This window comes from Ranitomeya imitator, chromosome 2 (assembly GCF_032444005.1).
Source record: "Ranitomeya imitator isolate aRanImi1 chromosome 2, aRanImi1.pri, whole genome shotgun sequence".
Taxonomy (NCBI): Eukaryota; Metazoa; Chordata; class Amphibia; order Anura; family Dendrobatidae; genus Ranitomeya; species Ranitomeya imitator.
The window spans coordinates 216,263,887-216,285,783 of NC_091283.1; the positions used below are offsets into that span (position 1 = coordinate 216,263,887).

General features: G+C 43.4%; 1 protein-coding gene across 1 annotated transcript in view; it reads right to left on the reverse strand.

Moving 5' to 3' along the window:
* The window catches only part of LOC138662700 (gamma-aminobutyric acid receptor subunit beta-4-like), a 384,988-nt gene that overhangs the window by 297,796 nt on the left and 65,295 nt on the right, over positions 1–21,897 (reverse strand). Inside the window, exon 2 of the mRNA XM_069748573.1 lies at positions 13,376–13,464. Coding sequence (XP_069604674.1) covers positions 13,376–13,464 — 89 coding nt within the window. The remainder of the gene's footprint in view (positions 1–13,375; positions 13,465–21,897) is intronic.

Sequence of the window (21,897 nt, forward strand, 5' to 3'; positions counted from 1 at the left end):
TAATAGAGACTGACCTCCTCATCTCCCTGGTCCAGGAGTGAGTCCCGTTGTGGGACACCCGGGATCCACTGCACTCAAACAACGTAACGATCTGGCGCCTATGGAATGAGGTGGCCAAAGAGATGTGGGATGGCTGGGACAACGCCCCGACTCGGGTCCGAACTGCATTTGGTAAGTATTGCACTGCAGCGAGAAGCAGGAGAGACCTTGGCCGTGCTCACTCGACTGTGTGTGATGAAAGAAACTCTCAGGAGCACGTTCAAAAGTTCATTTTCTGAACATTATGTTTTTTTTTTTTAACAGTGGCCAAAGTCAAAACACGTTGGCGTTCGATGAAGGACCGCTTCAACAAGGACCTGCGTCAAGAGAGCCGTGTTGCCAGTGGTTCAGGAGCAAGGATCCGAAGATATAAATACCATCGTATTCTGGCATTTTTAAGACCGGTCCTTGCCCAGAGAACGTAAGTATTTTTCCCTTACATTAGGTTGTATTGTATTGCCATAATCAGTATGTTTCAATTCCACAGGATTTTGCGTCTGGTTATTTTTTGGTATTAATTTTCTTTTTACTTTTTTCACAGCACATGGAGCACTACTGTTGGCCCAGGTTCTGGAGCGGTCCTTCATCAGACAGCCACGGACCCGTCCCAGCCATCCAGCAGAGCTGCAGCAAGTGGGCCTGCCACGCTAACTGGAGACCAGGAAGCTGGTCCATCAGGTGTTCCCCTTTCCCAGTCCTCTGCCACTGCCGCTTTTTTGGGGGGCTCCTCCCAGCAACGGCATAGGGCATCGGACAGGTCCCTCATGCCCGAGTTTTTGCACTTGAGCTCAGTTTTTCACGAAGGACTCAAGGCTTTGGGTGACCGAATGGATATTTCACTTAGCCACATAAATACACGTATCCATGATGTCACCAAAAGCCTTGACCAAATAAAAGCCGACCTCCAGAGGCCAGCACATCATTTTTTTAACCAAATTGAGCAGGGCATGTCGGAACACCTTACTCCTGATCTCCAGCTGAGTGTCATGCAGGCCTGCAATGCTGCTTACGTGCAGGCTATGCAGCAGAGTCTTTATTTTCAGCAGACAGTGGCGGCATATCCACCTGTGCCTTCACTGTCATGATTAACCTCAATGCCGACCTCTGCTGCATACCACTGCATGGCCACCTCTATTCCTAGCACTGCCGGACACCAGTACAGCACCACCGCCATGCCGAGTGCTGTTGGACAGCCCACCGCCACCACCATGACAACCGCTGCTCCTGCTTGGACCTCCTCCACTGACAACTGACACCACAATGCAGCAGGACCCTGGCATGGCCTTCCGTTCCGCCACTACCACGATGCAGCAGGACCCTGGCACCACGATACAGCAGGACCCTGGTATGGCCTTGCGTACCGCCACCACCACGATTCAGCAGGACCCTGGCATCTCTGCACGCTCTACAAGCACTATGGACTCTGGCATGGCTGCACGCTCTATGAGCACTATGGTCTCTGGCATGGCTGCACGCTCTACGAGCACAATGGACTCTGGCATGGCTGCACGCTTTACGAGCACTATGGACTCTGGCATGGCTGCACGCTCTACGAGCACTATGGACTCTGACACAGTGCAGCCGGACCCTGACAGGTCACTCACCGCGACCATGCAAAGACATATGAACAGTCTCCTTGGCCTAGCCATGGCTGCAACACTGTGATATATAAAGCTCCAAAAATGTTGCAAACATTTTTTTGGATTAAATTAGTAATCCATTTCTCTTTTAAGTGGAAGACCGATGCCTTAAAATACTTAGGAGTCTTAACACCTGCTGACATTAGCGCAACATATGCTCTGAACTACGTCCTGCTTCTGCAGAAAATTATCTCAGACCTTAAACGGTATGGCAGACCTCAGCTATCTTGGTTCGGACTGGTGGGAGTGGTCAAAATGGATATTTTACCCCGATTCCTCTATCTTTTTCAGACTGCTCCAGTGCAGGTTCTGGATTGCTTTTTCAGGGGCCTGCAGTCGGCCATCAATAGCTTTATTTGGGGAACTAAGAAGCCGCGGACTCGATTCTCAGTGTTAGTGAGACCCAAGACAAAAGGGGGGGTAGGCCTTCCTGATTTTAAACGTTATAATCAGGCAGTCTTGCTCTCTAGGATTGTCGACTGGAGGTTCAGTGATGCTCATAAACAGTGGGTGCTCCTGGAGAAACTTTTATCGCCCTCTTCTTTGTACTGGCTGCCTTGGCTGGGGGGGACCGGACGCCCACCTGTGTCGAGTTTTGCTTCACTCACACAGATTGTTTTGAGGTTCTGGGATAGATCCTATGTGAAATTACGCCTGACCTCCCGATTGAGCAGACTGAGTCCCCTTTTTGACAATCCAGCCTTTCCCCCAGCAATGAATAGATCTACGTATCTGTGTTGGTCACGACTTGACAGGCTGGGACTGGGTCAGGTAAAGGATAAGCTTGCAGGGCTCTCCGGCATGCGGGGGTTACGAGGTTCTGGTCTTACGACACCGCTGTCCTGGCTAGAGTTTCCGCAATTGTGGAGCTTTCTTTCCAGCGTGCCGATGGGGGCGCTGATGCCATTTGAGTCCCTGATGCTCCCTACCGAGGGTCCCTCCCACGTGGTTTCGGTGCTCTATGGCCTGGTCTTGAATTCACTTCCCTCTACTACGCTTGGATTTATGGAGGCTTGGGAGAGGGACCTGGGGATCACCTTTTCTGAGGCGGATAGTCTGAAAATCTTCACTCTTGCACATAAGATGACGATGTCCAGTCAGGCGCAGGAAAGGAATTATAAATTACTGACACGCTGGTATAGGTGTCCCACCCTTCTCCACAGGATTAACCTGGAGATCTCAGGCGCCTGCTGGAGATGTGGTTCCGCCATGGGCTCTGTGCTTCATGTTTGGTGGTCCTGTGGTCCCCTGCAACCCTTCTGGAGCTCAGTTTTCGATGCCTTTCATTTTATGACTGGGGTCCGCCACGAGCCCTCCCCCCAAATGGCCCTACTGTCCCTGATACCCAGTTTGATGGCTTCCGTTAAAAAGGGGATCCTGAGATTTTGCCTCATAGCTGCCAGGGCAGTTATTCCCCGAAATTGGAGGTCCACTGAGGTCCCCTCCATGGAGGAATGGATAGCTGAAATGGATAGATTACATCGACTGGAGTCGCTGGTGGCGGGTGATGGTGATGCTGCATATGACCAGGGACGCACCTGGTTCCTCTGGCAATCCTTCAAGGAGAGCACAGGGTTCCTGACTTGGCTGCGTGCATACTCATAATTCTCAATACATGGGCATGTACATTGCTGGGTCTCCATTAACCCCCCTCCCCTCCCTCTCCTTACTCCCCTTCTCCCCCATTCCCCCATTCCCCCCCCCCTTTTTTTTTCTCTTCTTCTCTTTCTTTCCTTTTCTCCTATCTCTACAATTGCTTTTCTTACAGGTTCTGTATATAAGGTCCATGTCCCGAGGTGATTCTCAAAATGAGAAGCATGTACCCTTTATGTGCCAGAGTCCTTGTTCAACTACACTTGTGCTGTGTTCTCAGAAGCGTAATGTATAGCTCTGGACATTGTAATGTTTTTTTTTAATTGTTTTTCCTGTTTTAAATTTCATTAAAATTTCAATAAATATATTTACTGAAAAAAAATAAATAAATTAGTAATCCATGCAGTGTAACGTGCATAGTGGGCGGTAAATATGGCAGAGTCCCGCAAGACTCCCAAGGGAGCGACTGGAGGAATATCGAAGATAGACCAATTTGAGGTACCAGGAGCCATTTCCACTTTCCCGAAACTATCAAGCCCCAAACCCAAGCCGCAGCCCTCACCGTTGGTGTTCTTGAGGATTGCTCACACGAGAGACAGAATCTAACAACTGTTGAGTGGACTGCTGGGCCTAGGATCGTCGGAAAAGAGGAGGCAAGCTGGGAACAGGGCTGGAGACATGCTAGTGGGCCCACTAGCCGCAAGGTACCGAGAGTTGTCATCCTGAGGGGAGGTTGTTATGTATGACTGGCAGTGAAGATGGGGGTCCATAGAAGAGTTTGGGACCCGTCATTGCATCTTGTTCAAGCAACAGGCAGTAGAGACAAAACACTTGCTTCGAAGGATGCAAGAGCTGACTGCTGGATCCAGGGTCATGTTCCTCAACATGGAGGGGCAACGTTACTGGTATGTGGAGAGTGTGATCCGAGATGGAATGGAGCAGGATAAATGCTTCTTATGAAATGAATGGGCCTGGGAAAGGCTCCTTGAGGCAGCTTGAGACGGGGCTACCACCGTCAAAAGGTCGGACTGTCTTTGGGGTTCCCCACCTCCTATGCAGGAGCAGGCAATGGTGCAGGTGGCACAGAGGGCTGTTGCCCATTTCTACATGTCGGTGTCTCCGGAACTTACAGCCCTGGCTCCTAAGAATGAGGCTCCAGGAAGCAGGTAGAGGCAGTCCCCCAGCCTCACGAGAAAGGAGAAGAAGTGGACACCTGAAGAGGAAAACTGTATTACACTCCTTATCATTTTCTTCTGGCTTTGCACTTTGTGAAAAAATACTTTATGAATGTAGGAGTACATGAACTACACTTTCAAAATATTTGAATAAGGCCTGCAAGTTGTTGGCCTTCAAGGGTCTTCGGATGACTGCATGATCCTCCTTTATAATTTTTTCCTAGCTTTGCACTTTGTGCAATGCATTTATGTGTGTATGAGCACATCAACTATACTTTCAAAATGTTTGCATGAAGCTCGCCAGTTGATATCTTTAAGGGTCTATGGATGACCCTCCATATAATTTGTCTCTTGCTTTGAACTGTGTGCAGAGCCTTTATGAGTGTATGAGTACAACAACTATATTTTGTTCACAATATTTGAATGACGCACTACTGTTGGTACCTTCAAGGGTGTATGGATGACCCTGCTAGTAATTTTTGGTTGGCTTTCCACTGTGTGCAGAGCTTTTATGAATGTGGGAGTACCACAACTACACTTTGTTCACAATACTTGAATGAGGCACTACAGTTGGAGCCTTCAAGGGTGTATGGATGACCCTGCTTTTAATTTTTGGCAGGCTTTGCACTTAGTGCATAGCCTTTATAAGTCTAGGAGTACCACTACATGACAATTTGAACAGAATGTGTATGAGACCCACCTTTAGGTCTAGTACAGGGTGTACCTGAGTCCCTCTTCTAATTTTTAGCAGTTCTTGCTTTCTTCATAAATTACACTAAAATTTCCAATTTTTTATCAAAGATTTCAATTTTGGTTTACTTAAATTATATATTTTCTAAATATTTTTTTCAAATTTTGCTTTATGTATATACACGTCATTACACAGGAAAACATGTTTCTTAACGTTTTTTCCTGTAAACTCCAATTTCGTGTCAATTTTGAATGCTTTATTGATAGTCTTTAAACTGGTGTAAAAGTGTGATACCATTGTTCTCAGCAGCGATCTGCAAGTCAGAGATGCTTCCAGGGGTCTTCCCCATCCTGTTCTTCTCCCATTCAGCACTTTTTCCATCCATTTTAACATTTTCACTGCCCTCCAGACCTCCTTGTAGGACTTCTATTATACTCATTACTTGAAACGAGCATCCGAGTATTAGGAATGAGAGAGCATTTTAGTGCTCTCTCATACCTGAATCTTAGTGATATATCTTATCGTAGACATTTGCTACTTTCTCCATTTATGAAACAATTTTTCTCTTCTCCCCTGCTTCCTGAACTTATCATTCACTATGAAAAACAACTGAAATCCACATGCTTTCACGTCAATGGCCCAGCTCACCTGTTAGTATAAGTGTAATGCAGAGGTGCATATTCACACTGAAGCTAATGACAAATATAGCCTAGAATAAAAACAATGAGCAAATTCCATGCAGTAAGTAAATAGTAACACATGTAAATAACGTAGGGTACTTAGTAACATATTTTTTATCAAAAAAGTGTAAAAGTCATCCCATCACAGCAAGGTGTACCCAATCAGGATGATCACTACTCTAGTAACTCAGCTCCTTATGTGCCAGCAGTCCTCAAAACAGAAAGGGGTAGAGATGGACCTGAGAATGACTGTTTTCCACCTACCTGTAGAAAGCTAAAGCTATCATGATACACAGACCAAAGAGGTGGCCACATCTCCAAATGTACAAAGCAAAAAAAATGAAGCAATGATAAAAACACGGGCTAGCTAAAAACATTGACTAAATATTTTACCGTGTATAAGTCGACCCGAGTATAAGCCAAGGCACCTAATTTTGCCACAAAAAACTGGCAAAACTTATTGACTCGAGTATAAGCCGGGTATGCATTCTCCCATCATTCCTATCCTTGTATGCATTGCTACCCATCCTTATCCTTGTATGCATGGCTCCCCATCCCTGTCCTTGTATGCATGGCTCCCCATCCCTGTCCTTGTATGCATGTCTACCCATCCCTACCCTTGTATGCATGGTTCCTATAAAAAAAAAATCCTACACTTACTTTCCCTGTGCGCCCTCGCTGCGTCTCGTTCCATCCTAGCAGCTCTTCTGGCCAAGCGATTACGTGTCCCCGCTCATTAAGGTAATGAATAGTCACTCCACGCCTATAGCAGTGGAGAGAGGTGAATACTCATTACCTCAATAAGCGAGGGACATGTGATCGCTCGGCTGGAAGAGCTGCTGACACCAGAATAAGATGCAGCGAGGGCACGCAGGGAAGGTAAGTAGGATGTGTGCTGGATCCAGTGGCTGTGGCTGTAACTGTGCGCACTATAAGAGAAATGAATATTCACTGCCAGCGCAGGGAATATTCAGGCTTTAGCTGCAGCCGCTGGCTCCTGCCTCTGTGACCTGCTGCTCCGCCGCTCCCACTACTCCACTGTCTTTCTGAGACAATGACTCGTGTATAAGCCGAGAGGGGCATCTTCAGCACAAAAAAATGTGCTGAAAAACTCGTCTTTAACACGAGTATATACGGTATGGTTTTTTTTTACATATATTACTATTTACTTACCATAGAGTTTCTAGGCATTGTTTTTATTCTAGGCTACGTTTGTCTGTTAATGACCACAGTGTGAATATGCACCTGTACATTGCACTTATATCAACAGGTGTGGTGGCCCATGTTTTTGGTTTTGCTCCAGTTTATTGTACGCTGTAGATTCGTCTGTGCACTAGTATATACTCAGCTTTCCACAGGCAGATGTAAAACAGTCAGGTCTGGGTCCTGCTTTGTCCCCATGCCTGCTTGCACATAGCGAAGTTACATGAATTAGGGACCATCCTGATTGGGTACTCCTTGTTATGGTGAGATGGCTTTTACACTTTTTTTTATAAAAAAAATGTTTACTAAGTATACTATGTATTTTTTACATGCGTTGCTATTTACGTTATGTAGGGTTTAATTGCATTGTTTTTATTCTAGGTTATATTTGACAGTCATGTCCCACAACTTGGAAATCATACAGTATTGCATTGTCATTGTATTGTTGCTGTTAGGCCCCTTTCACACATCAGTTTCTTTTAAAAAAAAAAACAGATCCGGCAAAAGTAGCAGCCGGATCCTTTTTTTTTTCTCATAGACTTGTATTAGCGACGGATTGTGACGGATGGCCTCACGTTTCATCCGCTATTTGCCAGATCCATCGAAAATTAGTTTTCTGGCGGCCGGAGAAAACATACAGGTGAACATTTTTTCTGTCTGGCGAAAAGACGGACAGCGACGGATCCAGAGAATAATGGATGAAACGTGAGGTGAAATGATGGAATTCGGCAACAGATTCCCTTTTTTCAAGAAATCATGCATTTTCCATTCTGGAAAAAAAAAAATCTCTCTCTCTCTCGGAACAGGAAGTCCAAACTCTATCCCCAGGTTAAAAAAATAAATAAAAGTTGGATCCAGCAGAAAAACGGATCCGTCACATCAGTTTTTCACAATTTGCAATGGATCCGTTTTTTTCAAAATTAGCTGGATTGTGCCTGACAGCTAAAAACTGATGTGTGAAAGAGGCCTTAAACTGCTATGCAATCAGGTTTGCCTTTTAGATGTTTGTCCTTTCTCTCCCCCTGTAGTCCAGGTCTGATGTCAGAAACCCCTCCCTTCTTCCTTAGCGTTTGTCAGCAATCTTTCAAAGTACATGTAACAACAAAGCATTTAATTTTAATTATCTATTTTGAGTTGGTCAAGAACCATAGACTGTTGTCATATGAGTCTTAAAAGTTGATTCTTGATATTTTTGAATGGCTTCTGTTTGCCTCTTATATCAGCTCCTACAGCTTATTGTAGGCTATCTTTGCAAGAAAGGAATGCAGGGTAATTGAACAATCGATGTTTGACAATATTTTGATGGACCATTGTGTGGGACCATGTGGCTTGTTAACTTGCAAAACAGAGAAGGAAAACTATGCAAATTGATTAAAGACTCAAACAATGAGCAGTCAGAATTGTGAGTGACAGCACAGCCATCCTATCTGAGGACAGGGCGAGCCGAGTTGTCAGTATTGTGAACAGGCAGCTCAACTGTCCAATCTGGACAGACATGTGGGGTTTCTTCCAGTTGTTGCCCATTCTGCTTGATTACCTGGCTATTTAGCTGGCTGGCAATGGTTAGAAGATTATCAATTGTAGCTAAGCTCAAGTGATAGGTGTTTGCTCTATGCTTGGAGTTCTAATTTTCTGATCTTTGTTGCCTGACCTTGGATTTGCCTTTGACCATCCAACCTCTTTGTCCTGATCTGCTGCCATCTTGGAATTCTGACTCTGAACTAGGAACTGACTAAACCTTTGTCTCACACCTCCTGGCTTATGGCCTTGAACTCCTTGACTTTCCCGACTCATTGCTTGTCCATGAGAAGTGACTCAGTGTCACACCCACACTTGCACCATAGATATGGAGTCAGAATATTGACCTAGATGGATTTGAACTGTTATTATAGCTGCCATCTCAGTTAAATATTAGGTTGCACAGGTTATTCATCTGAATATAAGGGGAGGAGAGAGAATTATTTAGGACAGTGAGTAAGGTGCAGATCATGCTGCAGCTTGTAACAAATGTTTTATCTCATTTCAATGCTGGATTCACAGCCACACAGCTCAGTGATTCTGTATAATCACTTCCGTTGTCCTCCACTCTGATGCTGTTTTTCTCTCATAGAAAAAGGAGCAGGAATCCCTTATGTCTCTGTATGCTGTGCATGAGAGACTTCATATAGTCTCCAGCCACCAGCTCAGAGACAACTGAAAATTTGAAAAGGAGCCTGCAAAGAGGAAAACTGGTGAAAATGCAGAACTCACACACAACAGATTTTATTCTGAAAAGTTTCATAAAATGTCAGGTACTCTTTAAACTGCAATGAACAACATCTTTCAACTTTTTTTTCTGGTTAAATATTATAATGCGTATGATTAATTACAATATCTATGACAGCGTTTGTTGGATATAGGTCAGTTCCTTAGAACATCTTGGCTCTAACATGGATAAAGAGCATTACCCCTATAAAAAATTTTTTAATTTTGAGGATATGTTCCATGGGAAGCAATCCCTTCACAGAGCCCAGATTGTCTGGGAAATAATCCAGATGCATTAAGTAAATAAAGTGAATCTTGAGGGACATATGGTAGCACATATTGCGTTAAGTTGTGTGTAAGTTCAGCACACTGTAGTTTGGATCATAATTCAGAGAAAGTTCTCAGTGTTCTTGATGGTGCCTTTGGCTTCTTTGTCTTTTTTAAGAAATTGTACTCTCAAGGATTACTTCTATAATGGCGCCATTCTGTGTATAAAGCATAAGTGCACATCCACTATTAACGAGGTTGTCTACTATCTTAGCATTGTTGACCTAGCCTTAGGATAGGTCATCAATGTATGATCGGTGGGGGTGCGACACCCAGCACCCTCGCCATTCAGCTATTCTCGGTGCCAGCAGCGTCCAGAACTACTCAGATATGGAGTTGCTCCGTCTACTGATGGTGGCTGCGGCCAGGTGCTGCACATAGAGAGCCTTCAGGTTGGCATCAATTATGACAGGTTATCCAGGTGTTGCGGTAGGAAGGCAGCCCCAAAATAGCACCACCATGTTTAACCCCTTCACCCCAAGTCTGTTTTCACCTTTCTAACCAGGCCAAATTTTTGCAATTCTGACCAGTGACACTTTATGAGCTAATAACTCTGGAACTCTTCAATGGATCCAATTAATTGTGAAACTGTTTTTTTTTTTTCGTGACACATTGTCTTTTAAGGTAAATTTAGTGATAAATTTAGCTTGATATTTTTTGCATTTATTTGTGAAAATATCGGAAAATTGGCAACATTTATTTTGCCATTTTCAATCTTTCAATTCTTATGTCCTCCTTATATCAGAAAGTTATATCACCCAAGAAAGATAATAAATAATGTTTACCACATGTCTACTTTACATCTATATTATGTTTGGAACATAATTGTTTTTTTTTTTGTTAGGAAGTTAGAAGAGTTAAAAGTTGACCAACGATTTCTCATTTTTCCATCTAAATTTACAAAAACAATATTTTGTAGGAACCACATCGCACTTTGAGGGACCTATATGATAGAAAATACCCAATAGTGCCACCATGTTTAAAAATAACACATTCAAGAAGTTTATTAACTCGTTAGGTGCTTCACACGAATTAAAGCAATGTGAATCGATACGCTGTACATGTATTGCGGTTTGCGGGAACGCACCTCCCGCAACGCCGTGTGAGCAGTGTCGATTAAAATTACAACTCATCCTGCGAAAAAAAGAAAGCTCTTATATGGTGACATAAAAACAAAGAACGTACGGCTCTTAGGAGATGGGGAGAAGGGGAGGAAATAGTAAGGCCTCATTCAGAAGGACATTTTTCAATACTAGGACATGAGCTTCAATGACTCCAGTAATTATTTTAATCGTCTAGGCCAACAATATTTTAAGTCCTTAAAGGGAGTCTGTCATCGACAAAATGAAAAAAAAACCTGGCTCCTGTCTAAGGCTACCTTCCCACATTTGGTGAGCTTTTGATACTGCATATTTTTGGAAAAAATTGCAAGTAACCTATCTTGCTTAATCTTGCTTAATGGGTGCAAAAAATCTGTAACATTAAAAAGTTAATTGTGGGAATGTAGCCTAAGACGTCGCTCCCTACAGTGGTGCACCAGGAAGTGTAGCAAGTGACTGGTTTCAAATAGGAGCCAGGGATCGGAGTGCACCCACACCCAAACTGTGCGAGCTGACATTGTGTGCACCTGCTGCTACGCCCCTCTAGTGTCGGTGCACACATGCAGGAGTGCGGATTGAGTTCAGGCTGTCAATCAAGATCAAGGAAAGTGCTCGATGTTACAATTGGAAGGCATAATGGTGCGCTGAGCTCTTAGCCTCCCCAAGGGTGCACCGAAGCGCCCTCATTGGCATATAAGATAAAAGTCAATTTATCTGCACCTAAACCAATAAAATATAGGCTGCTGGTACGATTTCTATAGGGGCTAAGTAATCAGTATAAGGGCTTGCTATCTATCTATCTATCCCATATCTATCTATCATCTATCTATTATCTATCTATTATATATTATCTATCTATTATCTATCTATTGTCTATTATTATCTTATCTATTATCTATCATCTATCTATTATTATCTATCATCTATCTATTATTTATCTATCTATTATATATCTGTCTCTTAACTATCTATTATCTATCTATCATCTATCTCTTATCTGTCTATTTCCTATCTATCTATCAATCTATTATCTATCTATTATTTATCTATTTATGTGAATAAAGATGTTTCAGGGCGCTTCCTTCAGAGGATCGTTAATCCAATTTGGAACCAAGTATCTCTGATGTTGTATCAGATGATATTATATTGGCCAATAGTGATGAGCAAGTGTATTCCTTGTTCGGGTTTTCCCGAGCATGCTCGGGTGAGTATTTGTGACTGCTCAGAGACTTAGTTTTCATCCTGGCAGCTGAATGATTTACAGCTATTAGCCAGCCTGAGTACATGTGGGGATTCCCTAGCAACCAGGCAACCCCCACATGTACTCAGGCTGGCTAGTAGCTGTAAATCATGAAAACTATATCTCTGAGCAGTCACAAATACTCGGAGACCACCCGAGCGTGCTCAGGAAAACCGGAGCAACGAGTATACTTGCTCATCACTATTGGCCATGTGTGGCAAATACATTAATTTTATAAAAGACAATGAAAACTTTTTAAAAAACACAAAGCATTTTGGCCTTGTAGTCCTTCATCAGGAGTATACATCAGTACATTGGCATTGTGACCTGGTGTTGGTGAATATGACAACACTCATGCAGTGAGGCTATGTGCACACGTTCAGGATTTCTTGCAGAAATTTCCTGAGCAAAACAGGACATTTTCTTCAAGAAATCCACATGCGTTTTTTTTACTCGTTTTTTTGTGTGTTTTTGACGCTTTTTTTGCGGATTTTTCCGGAGATTTCCCAATGCAATGATATAGTGGGAAATCCGCAAAAAATCCATCCGAAAAATTAATGAAAATGCTGCGTTTTTTACCGTGATGTGTTTTTTTTGCGGAAAAAAAAGCATCATGTGCACAAAAATTGCGGAATTCATTCTAAATGATGGGATGCATAATGTATGCTGTTTTTTTTTGCGGTTTTATAGCGTTTTTATAGTGAGAAAACGCGAAAAAAACATGAAAAATCAGCAACATGTGCACACAGCCTAAATGGTACTATGAAATATATAGTGTATTGCTTATTTTGTTATTTAGCTTTATACATTGCAGTGTACACTATACAGGCTGACTGGTGCACAGCATATTTCATGTTATTTTTTATGTATAAAAGGTGTAAGTACAAATTTTCTGTGGATTTGATCCCATAAAGGAATATGGAGGCCAACTATATAATGCGATAATATACAATATATTCTTATGAATCTGCCGTTACAGCTCATTTACATTTGTGGTGATGGACAAGTGTTGAAAACCCGAACCTGCGAGAGTTTAACCCAAAGATATGTTAAAGAAAGGCGATTCCGGCAACTAAACAGGAAAGGGTTCTTTACAGTTAGAGAAGTGAGACCGTGGAATGCCGACCACAAGAGGTAGCAATGGCCGACACTATAACAAGGTTTAAAAAAAGGGCCGGATGCTATTACCACAGCAAATGGCATTGGGTTATATACTCTAGTGATAGATAATGTAGAACATTTCTTTTTTCAGCCTTTATAACTACAGTATGTAACTGCGTGTGGTGTTCTTGTATATTCTTAATCTTTAAAATCCGTCAAAAGAAAAAGTCCATCTGGGTAACGGGCACTGAGACTATCTCTGTCTTCATCATTTACACATTGCATTCATTAGGGCTAAAATTGCTATTTTTTGTTGAATTTTAGGCAATAGTTTTTACTCACCTCCAAAGTCTGGCCGCAGGCGGATGTCATATCCTTTCAATAACTTGTCCACTGTTTTCTTCACAACTGAGATATTCCCAGAAGGAGAGCTAAAGAAAATATAGACAAGAGTGAGGAGGGCAATAAGCACAGAAATAACTAAACAAGATAAAGATATAGGCGCAGACTAGCTATCAGCTGCTTTCATTTATCAGTGTAATAAAAACTGAAATAATTAGAATAATAAAACAACATAATTTACAGTCGCCCCACTGACACTTAAAATATCAGACCTGATGCACAACCTAATAGAACCTCCTTCTAGGATCCAAAGTAAGGAGGTAATAGGAACAAGTTAAATTGTAATCAGGGCTTTACAGGGTAAATGTATAGTCAGAAGAAGCTTCTCTTGGTGATTTGCGGACCGGTTTCTATTTGAAAAATTATTGCCTTAAAGCGCATGGCCTATAAGTCTCCTGACGCTGGCATGTCAATCTCCAGAAACATTATTCCTTAGACCCACAATCATACAACCAAATCATACATGTCCATCTAGAAGCAGTAAAGCCGCACAGCTGCAAGAGTATCCAGGATCAGCCGCGGTTAATTCAAAGCATATTATGTTGCACAGGAGCCCGATATCCAGGTCGAGGTGGTCACATGGAAACAGGTTCAAAACCAATGGCAGCATACAGAACAAAGCGGCAACACTCACCGGTCCAGGTGTGGTCTGAATCCTTTATTTAGAAAATACAAAAAGACACCGTCATCTTCACGGCTCGGCACAACAAACAGGGAAGGAGGTGAGCAGGATGTGACGACGGCCGTTTCGCGCCGACAATATCGCTTCCACGGGTCTTCCCGTCAGACCACACCTGGTCCGGTGAGTGTTGCCGCTTTGTTCTGTATGCTGCCATACAACCAAATCATATTTCTTGTTTTACACCGAGGAGGGGCAACACCCTAAAACACGTGTCTGCAAATAAAGATTGTGGTTTGGATTGTTACCAGGTTCATTAATGGGTCAATTATAGATTTTTAGGATTGCTAATTTCAAACGTTAGCGCTAGGGTTCAAGTCCTCTTCCTCTCTGGAGCGGTAATTTGCTTTTTAGAGACACATTCCCAAAAACAAAACACCTAGGGCCTTGAGATGATTGAAAACTTTAAAACTCAATTTCCCAGGTTTTTTTCCAAAAAATTCAAACTGTAGTGAATCGATTTGCTGCAATACTGCAAAGCCTCCAATTGCCCTGAAAAGATGTGTGTAATACTCTGAGGTCTCCTTAGGCAGCATCCAACCCCTTTCAAACTCCTTAGCACACATCGCCTTCGTCATTTCAGAGTGACCTCACCATAGGAATGGATTGTGCAAAAATTTAGCAGCAGGCTACAGTATTCGTGTGGTGCGTATGGGTGTCAAATTGGACTAGTAAAACAGTTCTGCAAAAACACATATGCAGCAGGACAGATGCCATATAAACCGATCAAACACACTGAGTCTGCTGCTGACTCCTCTCCCATATCTCTCTCCACAACAATTGAATCTCTGCATTATTCACAGACATCTACACCTATCTTCTCACTATTGCACATTTCTGTCTGGGGTATTTGTCCAATGCCTTAGGGCTTTCTCTTCTTCCTCTATAGCTAAGCTGTGAGCGCTGATATCTTCTCACTACCCTACATCAGTCTAAAATGGCTGCTGCATTCCCTGCCTAGGATTTTATATAGCAATGAAAGTCCTTTCTGATTGGTTGTACTATATAATGAGCAGTAATAGCTGCAAGGCATAATGGCGAAGTTATGAATGAAGTCATGCCAGCCTTCTGTAGCCTTTGCAATCTTCTGCAATGTGTAACAAGGTGGAAGCCATTTTAAAAAAAATTGTGCAAATTGGTTTGCAAAATATTATTTGAACTCTCCAGGACCTATAAATTTCATAAAATTTGACTGAAATTCAATTGGTATTGTATTGATTTGCTTATCTCTACTAGGGATCACAACCTATGGCATGGTAGATCAATATTGAGTGATATCTAATAGTCCCTATGAAGCGACCAGATGGTAATTTTGCTTAAGGAGGCACAACTTAAAATATCCTTCTGAATTGTCAGTATATGGGCTCATGCAGATGAGCGTAAAAATCGGATGTGTGCTGTCCACTTTTTGATCAGATAGTACACGGTCAGCACACTGACCCAGGTTATTCAACAAGGCTGCTCAAATGAACAATTGTCTTTCTCAGTACCACTGTCTGTGACTGGGGATGAGCGAACCCATATAAGTTTGGATTTGTTGGGTTGATTCGAACTTGAGTCTAAGTTCGGTTCAGGTACCAGAACTTGACTCCAAAGCCCATATAAGTTAATGGGGACCCAAAGTTTGGTGCTGTAAAATGGCTGTCAAATAGTGAGGGCTACGGGCAGCAAAAGGAAGCAAAATGGGCAAGACAATTGTCTTGTAAACAAATGTTGATAGGAAAACTACTTAAAGTAACTGATATTAAAAAAAAAATAATAATAATCTTGAAGCAAACAGAGGTCCGAGATTGGAGTGGAGCAGTGCATGGTGTGTGTAGTTTACTGTACTAAATAAATAAATGACAAAAACAATGTGGGTGCCCCTATTTTTAATAACCAGTCTAGGGAAAATAGACAGCTGTGAGCTGGTCTTATTTGGCTTTGAAGGTGCCAATATAAATGGACTTTCCCAGCCTATTAATAGGGAGGACCCCAACTAATTTTTTTGGGTCTGCCCTATTTTTAATAACCAGCTAAGGTAAAGCAGACAGCTGGGGGCTGATATAAGTAGGCTAAGAAGGTATGAATTATTTATTTTTGTTACACTGTTAAGACGGGTCACATGGTGCGCCAGCCAATCACAGTCATGCCTTAAAGGGAACCTGTCACCTGAATTGCCTTGCGCAGGCGTGTACTACAGAGGACAGAGAATGAACTTCAATCCAATATTGCGGCCAGCATGCAGCCAGCGGGTAAGGAAAGGGTGAATCAAACACCTGAAATCTCCGCCCATATGACCGAAAACCGGTCCCGCCAAATTCAGGTGACAGGTTCCCTTTAACTTGTCATGGCTGTGATGGGGCCAGGAGTGTCCACAGCCTTATAGTTTGTTGATTGGCTGCACTACAGCCTTTCAACAAGCTTTATTAGGCTGACAAATCTGTACAGTAACACGGATGTATAGTATAAAGTCTGTTTTTGGGGCTCGGCACCGGACACCTGCACAAACCTCGAACTACTCGGGTTCCCTCTCTGTGAGAAAAAAATCATAGCATTCAATTCTTTCTTCCGAGTCTCAGAGGAGTGTCACCCATTCAAGTCTATGGGTGCGTAAAAAAAAAGTCAGATTCTACACATAACATCCGAGTGGCATCTGATTTTTACGGATATATTTTTGTTATAAACTTAGAAAACTGTATTTGATCATGTACATTATTTTCTGTACATGTATGAAAATGCATCACACATAGATGTGACATGGTTGTCACCCAGATACAAAAGTCAAGCATACGGATGGCAAAATGGATGAAAATATTTACGTAAAACCACCCATTGTACAGTTCCCATCTGACCCTGGTGTCAACACAAGGGTTATAATATCTTAAATGTCTAGATTTTTTAAAAACTCTTATCCGAACAGGGGTAAACAGCCCTGACTTTAGGGCCACATTTGAGCCTTCTGCCAGGGGTATGTGTCCTAACATATACCTTTTGATGCAGGACTTCAAAGTCTAAGACTTTATAGACATTCATAATATCAAATTATATATAGTTCAGTAAAATGTTAATCTTTACAGGATGCACCTGCGAAACCCAGGGTCAGGCTGGGATACATCGGCGAAACCCAGAGTTGAGCTGAACTCAGAATGTTCCTGTTTTAAGATTGTGAATAATAGTAACAAATGGAATAAATATTTTTTTGCAACACACTGGTTGAGGTGTAAAGCACTATTGTCTCTTCCTTTTTGTGCTGGCTATCAGGGACAAAAAAACACTGGAGAACTAAGCAGAGGAGGACATGACATTGGGAGGGGTGGACCTTTAACTCCTGCAGCTTTGTGTGTATAGCTGTGTAGATTTTAAGCAATAGTGACATTGTTATTGTGAGGAGGGTGGGCTTATATAGAGAAGGTATCTTTGTCTCTCTTCCTCTTTTTCTCACCAGATGAACTGGAGGAAACATCACCCGTCCTCCCACCCTGTCATAATCACTGTCCTAAAACATTTTAATTATTGCTTGTATAATGATGAATGCTTACCATTGACTTGTCCATTGACTGACCATTGACATTGACTTGTTGAATTTGCCATATCTTTTACCAGGTCCAATTTTATAATGACTATAAAGACTGAACATTAGCATTAACCTTCTAGGCCCAAGGGAAGGGCAATCCTTCAGCCATGGTTTCCTAGAGGTTTCCTCCACAGGGGTTTTTTCCTCTCCTGAGAGCTGTAGGATGACTCTTTGTAAGTCGGAGGTTTGCCAAGTTTAGTCCCCTTAATGCTTCTCCTTTATACGTTTACAATAGTGATTTATAAAAATAAGGGGGAAAAAAAGGTGTCAAATGTGACTTGGAATTTATAACCCATCACGACTTTGCACTTTAGGAGTCAGATGGAAGTTGCAGACAAGTTAAGGTGGACTAATAGAGGATGTAAAACCTAATGGTGGTGAGCAGGCTCTGCTTTGGTGGCCAGCCTCAAGGACGCTGTAATGGTAACGTGAACCAGGGGCGGGCACAGTGGTTAAGCACAGGAGTGAGGATAATAGGGTCATTGATGCCCTGAAAGTTTACTGGCTCTGCTTGAATGACCCCCCAGAGTGGCGTCCGTCCCATATCCAAAACTCTTGGTCCCAACTGATCATATAGTGGAAGCCATGTTCAAGTCAATCTTTTCTCCTCATAGTAAAAAAGGTAGTGATGAGTGACTGACATGGAGCAGTGAACACAAGCGTAGTGTTAAGTCAAGCACAAAAATTACATTTCCTTAGGACTCATGCAGACTACCGTATTTTCGGTCCGACAAGGATCCATCAAAATTTTGGCTCACACTCGGACCAATGTAATTCTATGGGGCTGTGCACCTGTCCTATTTTTTCATCATACCACGTCGGTCCAAGGAAAAATCTCTGCATGCCGAGAATCCAATATTCGCATTGCACTCTGCCATGCAAGTCATTGAGTATATACGATTTTCACGGACCGACAGAATGGAGAGATGGAGACATTTTTTTCTCCATCTTCTCTTCCGAGAGCATCGGACCGCACTACGATCACACTCTGAACACAGGGTAAGTTGCATAATCGGCCCGATTCTCTCGGAATCTACACTCTTGTGACCCTACCCTAATTCTTATATTAGGTATTGCGGACTATCCTCATCATGTTCTGCCCCTTTTTTGCTGGGATGCCAGATTAGCTTAACCATGTGTTTGCCTTTCGTGCATTGATTATTTTTTTGTTGTTTTCTTTGCAGCAAAGTGCTTGTGCTCCTACACATTGTATCTATACTAGCTGATGCTCCGGCTCATTTCTTTGGTCTTGCTGTAGTTTCTTGTACTTTGTACATACAGGGGTGTGACTCCGTTTTTCAGTAAGGCGTTCAACTCTATAGCTTCTCATGGACATGTGAGTGCGCAGTCGGCCCCAGTCCTGCTCTGCCCCATCTATACTAAGGGCAGCTGACACAAAGTGAGGTTTTAATACTAGAGATAGAATAGGACCATCCGAAAGGGACACCATGTGGTGGTGGGATGGATTTTACTCTTTTTTTTTTTTAATTAAAATAGTGTTATCTAGGTCCCCTATGTTATATACATGTACTATTAGGGTATATGTCCACGTTCAGGATTACATCTGGATTAGCTGCGGATTGAACGCTGTGTACAGCCGCAGCGTTCAACCCGCAGCATCCAGATGTTACAGCATAGTGGAGTTGATTTTATGAAATCCCGTCTCCACTATGCGTGCAATTGCATTCGGCGGCCCTGCATTTACGGACATGTGGACATGTAGTGTTTCTTTTTAGAACGCAGCATCACCTAAAATGGCCTCCACAATTTTACATATGAAAGACTGCATGAGCAAGAGAAAGCTCACATGCCCTCAAGAACAGAGATAATCATATCCTGTATAAAAGCAGAGGCAGGGAATGCAGCAGCCACATACGATGAGATCATTTTGACATTACTAAAGCTTTTTGAAGAGCTTCAAAGTGGTTGGATACAGTCCTAGGAGACAGATACATGTCTTTTTAGAGCAATTGGAAGCAAGCTTTGCAGTAGTTGCAATTAGTGGTGAATCGATTAGCTGCAAACCAAAATTTGTGGGAGATGGGAAATACAAATTTGAAAATTTTCATCTCTACTGGACACCAAATCTGATTTCTTACTGTTATTACAAAAAGGCAAATCACTGTGGCACTGTTTGGTGTATGGAGTTAATAGACAGAAAGGTTCATAGTTGGTCAAAACATGTTATCTTGCTATAGTCTGTAGGCTATCCTCTATAGTTTCCTAACTATCTTCTATACCCACAAAGTGAATGAGATTTCTGAATTCCCAGGCATATGCTGTTCATTTTTATGTGATTTGCATACATGCGGTCACATGCCGAATAGACCTGCCCGGCAATGCAAGTGTATTGAAAGAGGAGAGACATGGCTAGTCGGAATGTGGCATGTGACCCGGGCGCAGCCGGCAGGGGGACGCAGTCGGTCCACCTAATGTGGCGGTCCTTAGTGTCTCCCCTGGCAGCTGCATTCTGCCGCCCCCGGTCTGCGAGTCAGCGGTTCTCTGTGCCTCCTGTCAAGCTGAAAGCCGGCACAGAGAAGCTGCAGCGCGCCGGCTTCCAGTACTCAATTGTACTCGTATCTTACAGACACGAGTACAATTGAAGATCTGACTGCAGTGACTAGAATGGAGGTGATTTCGGGAGGTAATGATATCACCAGAAGGGGCGGGGCCTCATTCATTCCAGTGAAGACACGATAGCAGGAAGCTGCTGGAGAAAATAAGTGGGAAATGAGGGGTTTCACCTGCACCATGGAGCCGTGTGAGGAGAGGACTGAGGGTCTGCAGCATGGAGCCATGTGAGATTACCGAGGTGTGTGGGGAATGGAGGGATAATGAGGTGCTGTGTGGTAAATGGGGGGATGAGGAGGGGCTGTGTAGTGGATGATAAGAAGCTGTGGGGGGATGATAATGAGGGGCTGTGTAGTGAATGATAAGAGGCTGTGTGGGGAATGGGGGGATGATGATGAGGGGCTGTGTAGTGGATGATAGGAGGCTGTGTGGGGAATGGGGGGATGATGAGGGGCTGTGTAGTGGATAATGAGGGGGTGTGTAGTAGATGATGAGAGGCTGTGTGGGGAATGGAGGGATAATGATGAGGGGCTGTGTAGTGGATGATAATAGGCTGTGTGGGGAATGGGGGGATGATAAGGGGCTGTGTGGGGAGAAGGGGGATGATGAGGGGCTGTGTGGGAGAAGGGGTGATGATGAGGGGCTTTGGGGACAAGGAGGTGATGAGGGGCTGTATGGGGGTGATGGGGGGCTGTGTGGGGAATGGGGGGATGAGAGGCTGTGTGGGTGATGATGAGGGGCTGTGTGGGGGTGATGAGGGGCTGAGGGGGAGATGAGGTTGATGAGGGGCTGTGGGGGGATGAGGAGATCGGGGTGATGAGGGGCTGTGTAGGGAATGAGGGGATTATTGTGTGGGGAGAATTGTAGTGGGGATGGGGGATTTAATGTGTGTGGGGAGATTTGGAGTGGGGATGGGGGGATTTAATGTGTGAGGGAGATTTGAGGACACAAAATGAAGAGCAAAGGGGGAGATGGGGGACATATATGAGGAAACAGTACAGGGGAATGGGTTGGCATGTATGAGGAAACAGTACGGGGGAATGAGGGCATGTATGAGGAAACATGTATGAGGGTGATGGGATGTGTGCAGACACACTATGGGGAGTCAGGTGAGCAGGCAGTATAGAAAGTGAGGGGGTAAATATATGAGGAGACAGTATGGTGAACAGGGGGGATGTGAGAGGAGACAGTATGAGGAGGGAGGGGAATAGTGTGAGGAGACTGTATGGGGGGAGAAAAGTGAGTGGGCACAGAATAGAAAATGAGTAGTGCAGGCGTAGCATGGAGGGACAGTGTAAGGGCACAGCCAGGAGGGGACAATATACCAAGGAGGGGGAGTGTGATGAGAGAGTACAGTATAAATACTGGGCCCTATAGGGGGACACAGTGTGAGAGGATAGTGTGAAGAGGGGGCCGATATGGAAAGGAGAGGTCAGTGTGAAGAGCATGTACCATAAGAGGGACCATGTGGGGGTCATATTTTGTGCAGACAATAATAGCGAGGGGCAATTTTTTATTCAGAAGCATTATAATGACACTTGTATCTTTAAAGGCATCATGTGGAGATTTTCTACAAAAGAGCGGAGAAGATGGAAGTCTGCAGAGACGGCTGTGGATGAGAAAACTCATCATGGGGTCTGGACAAGATGAAGAAAA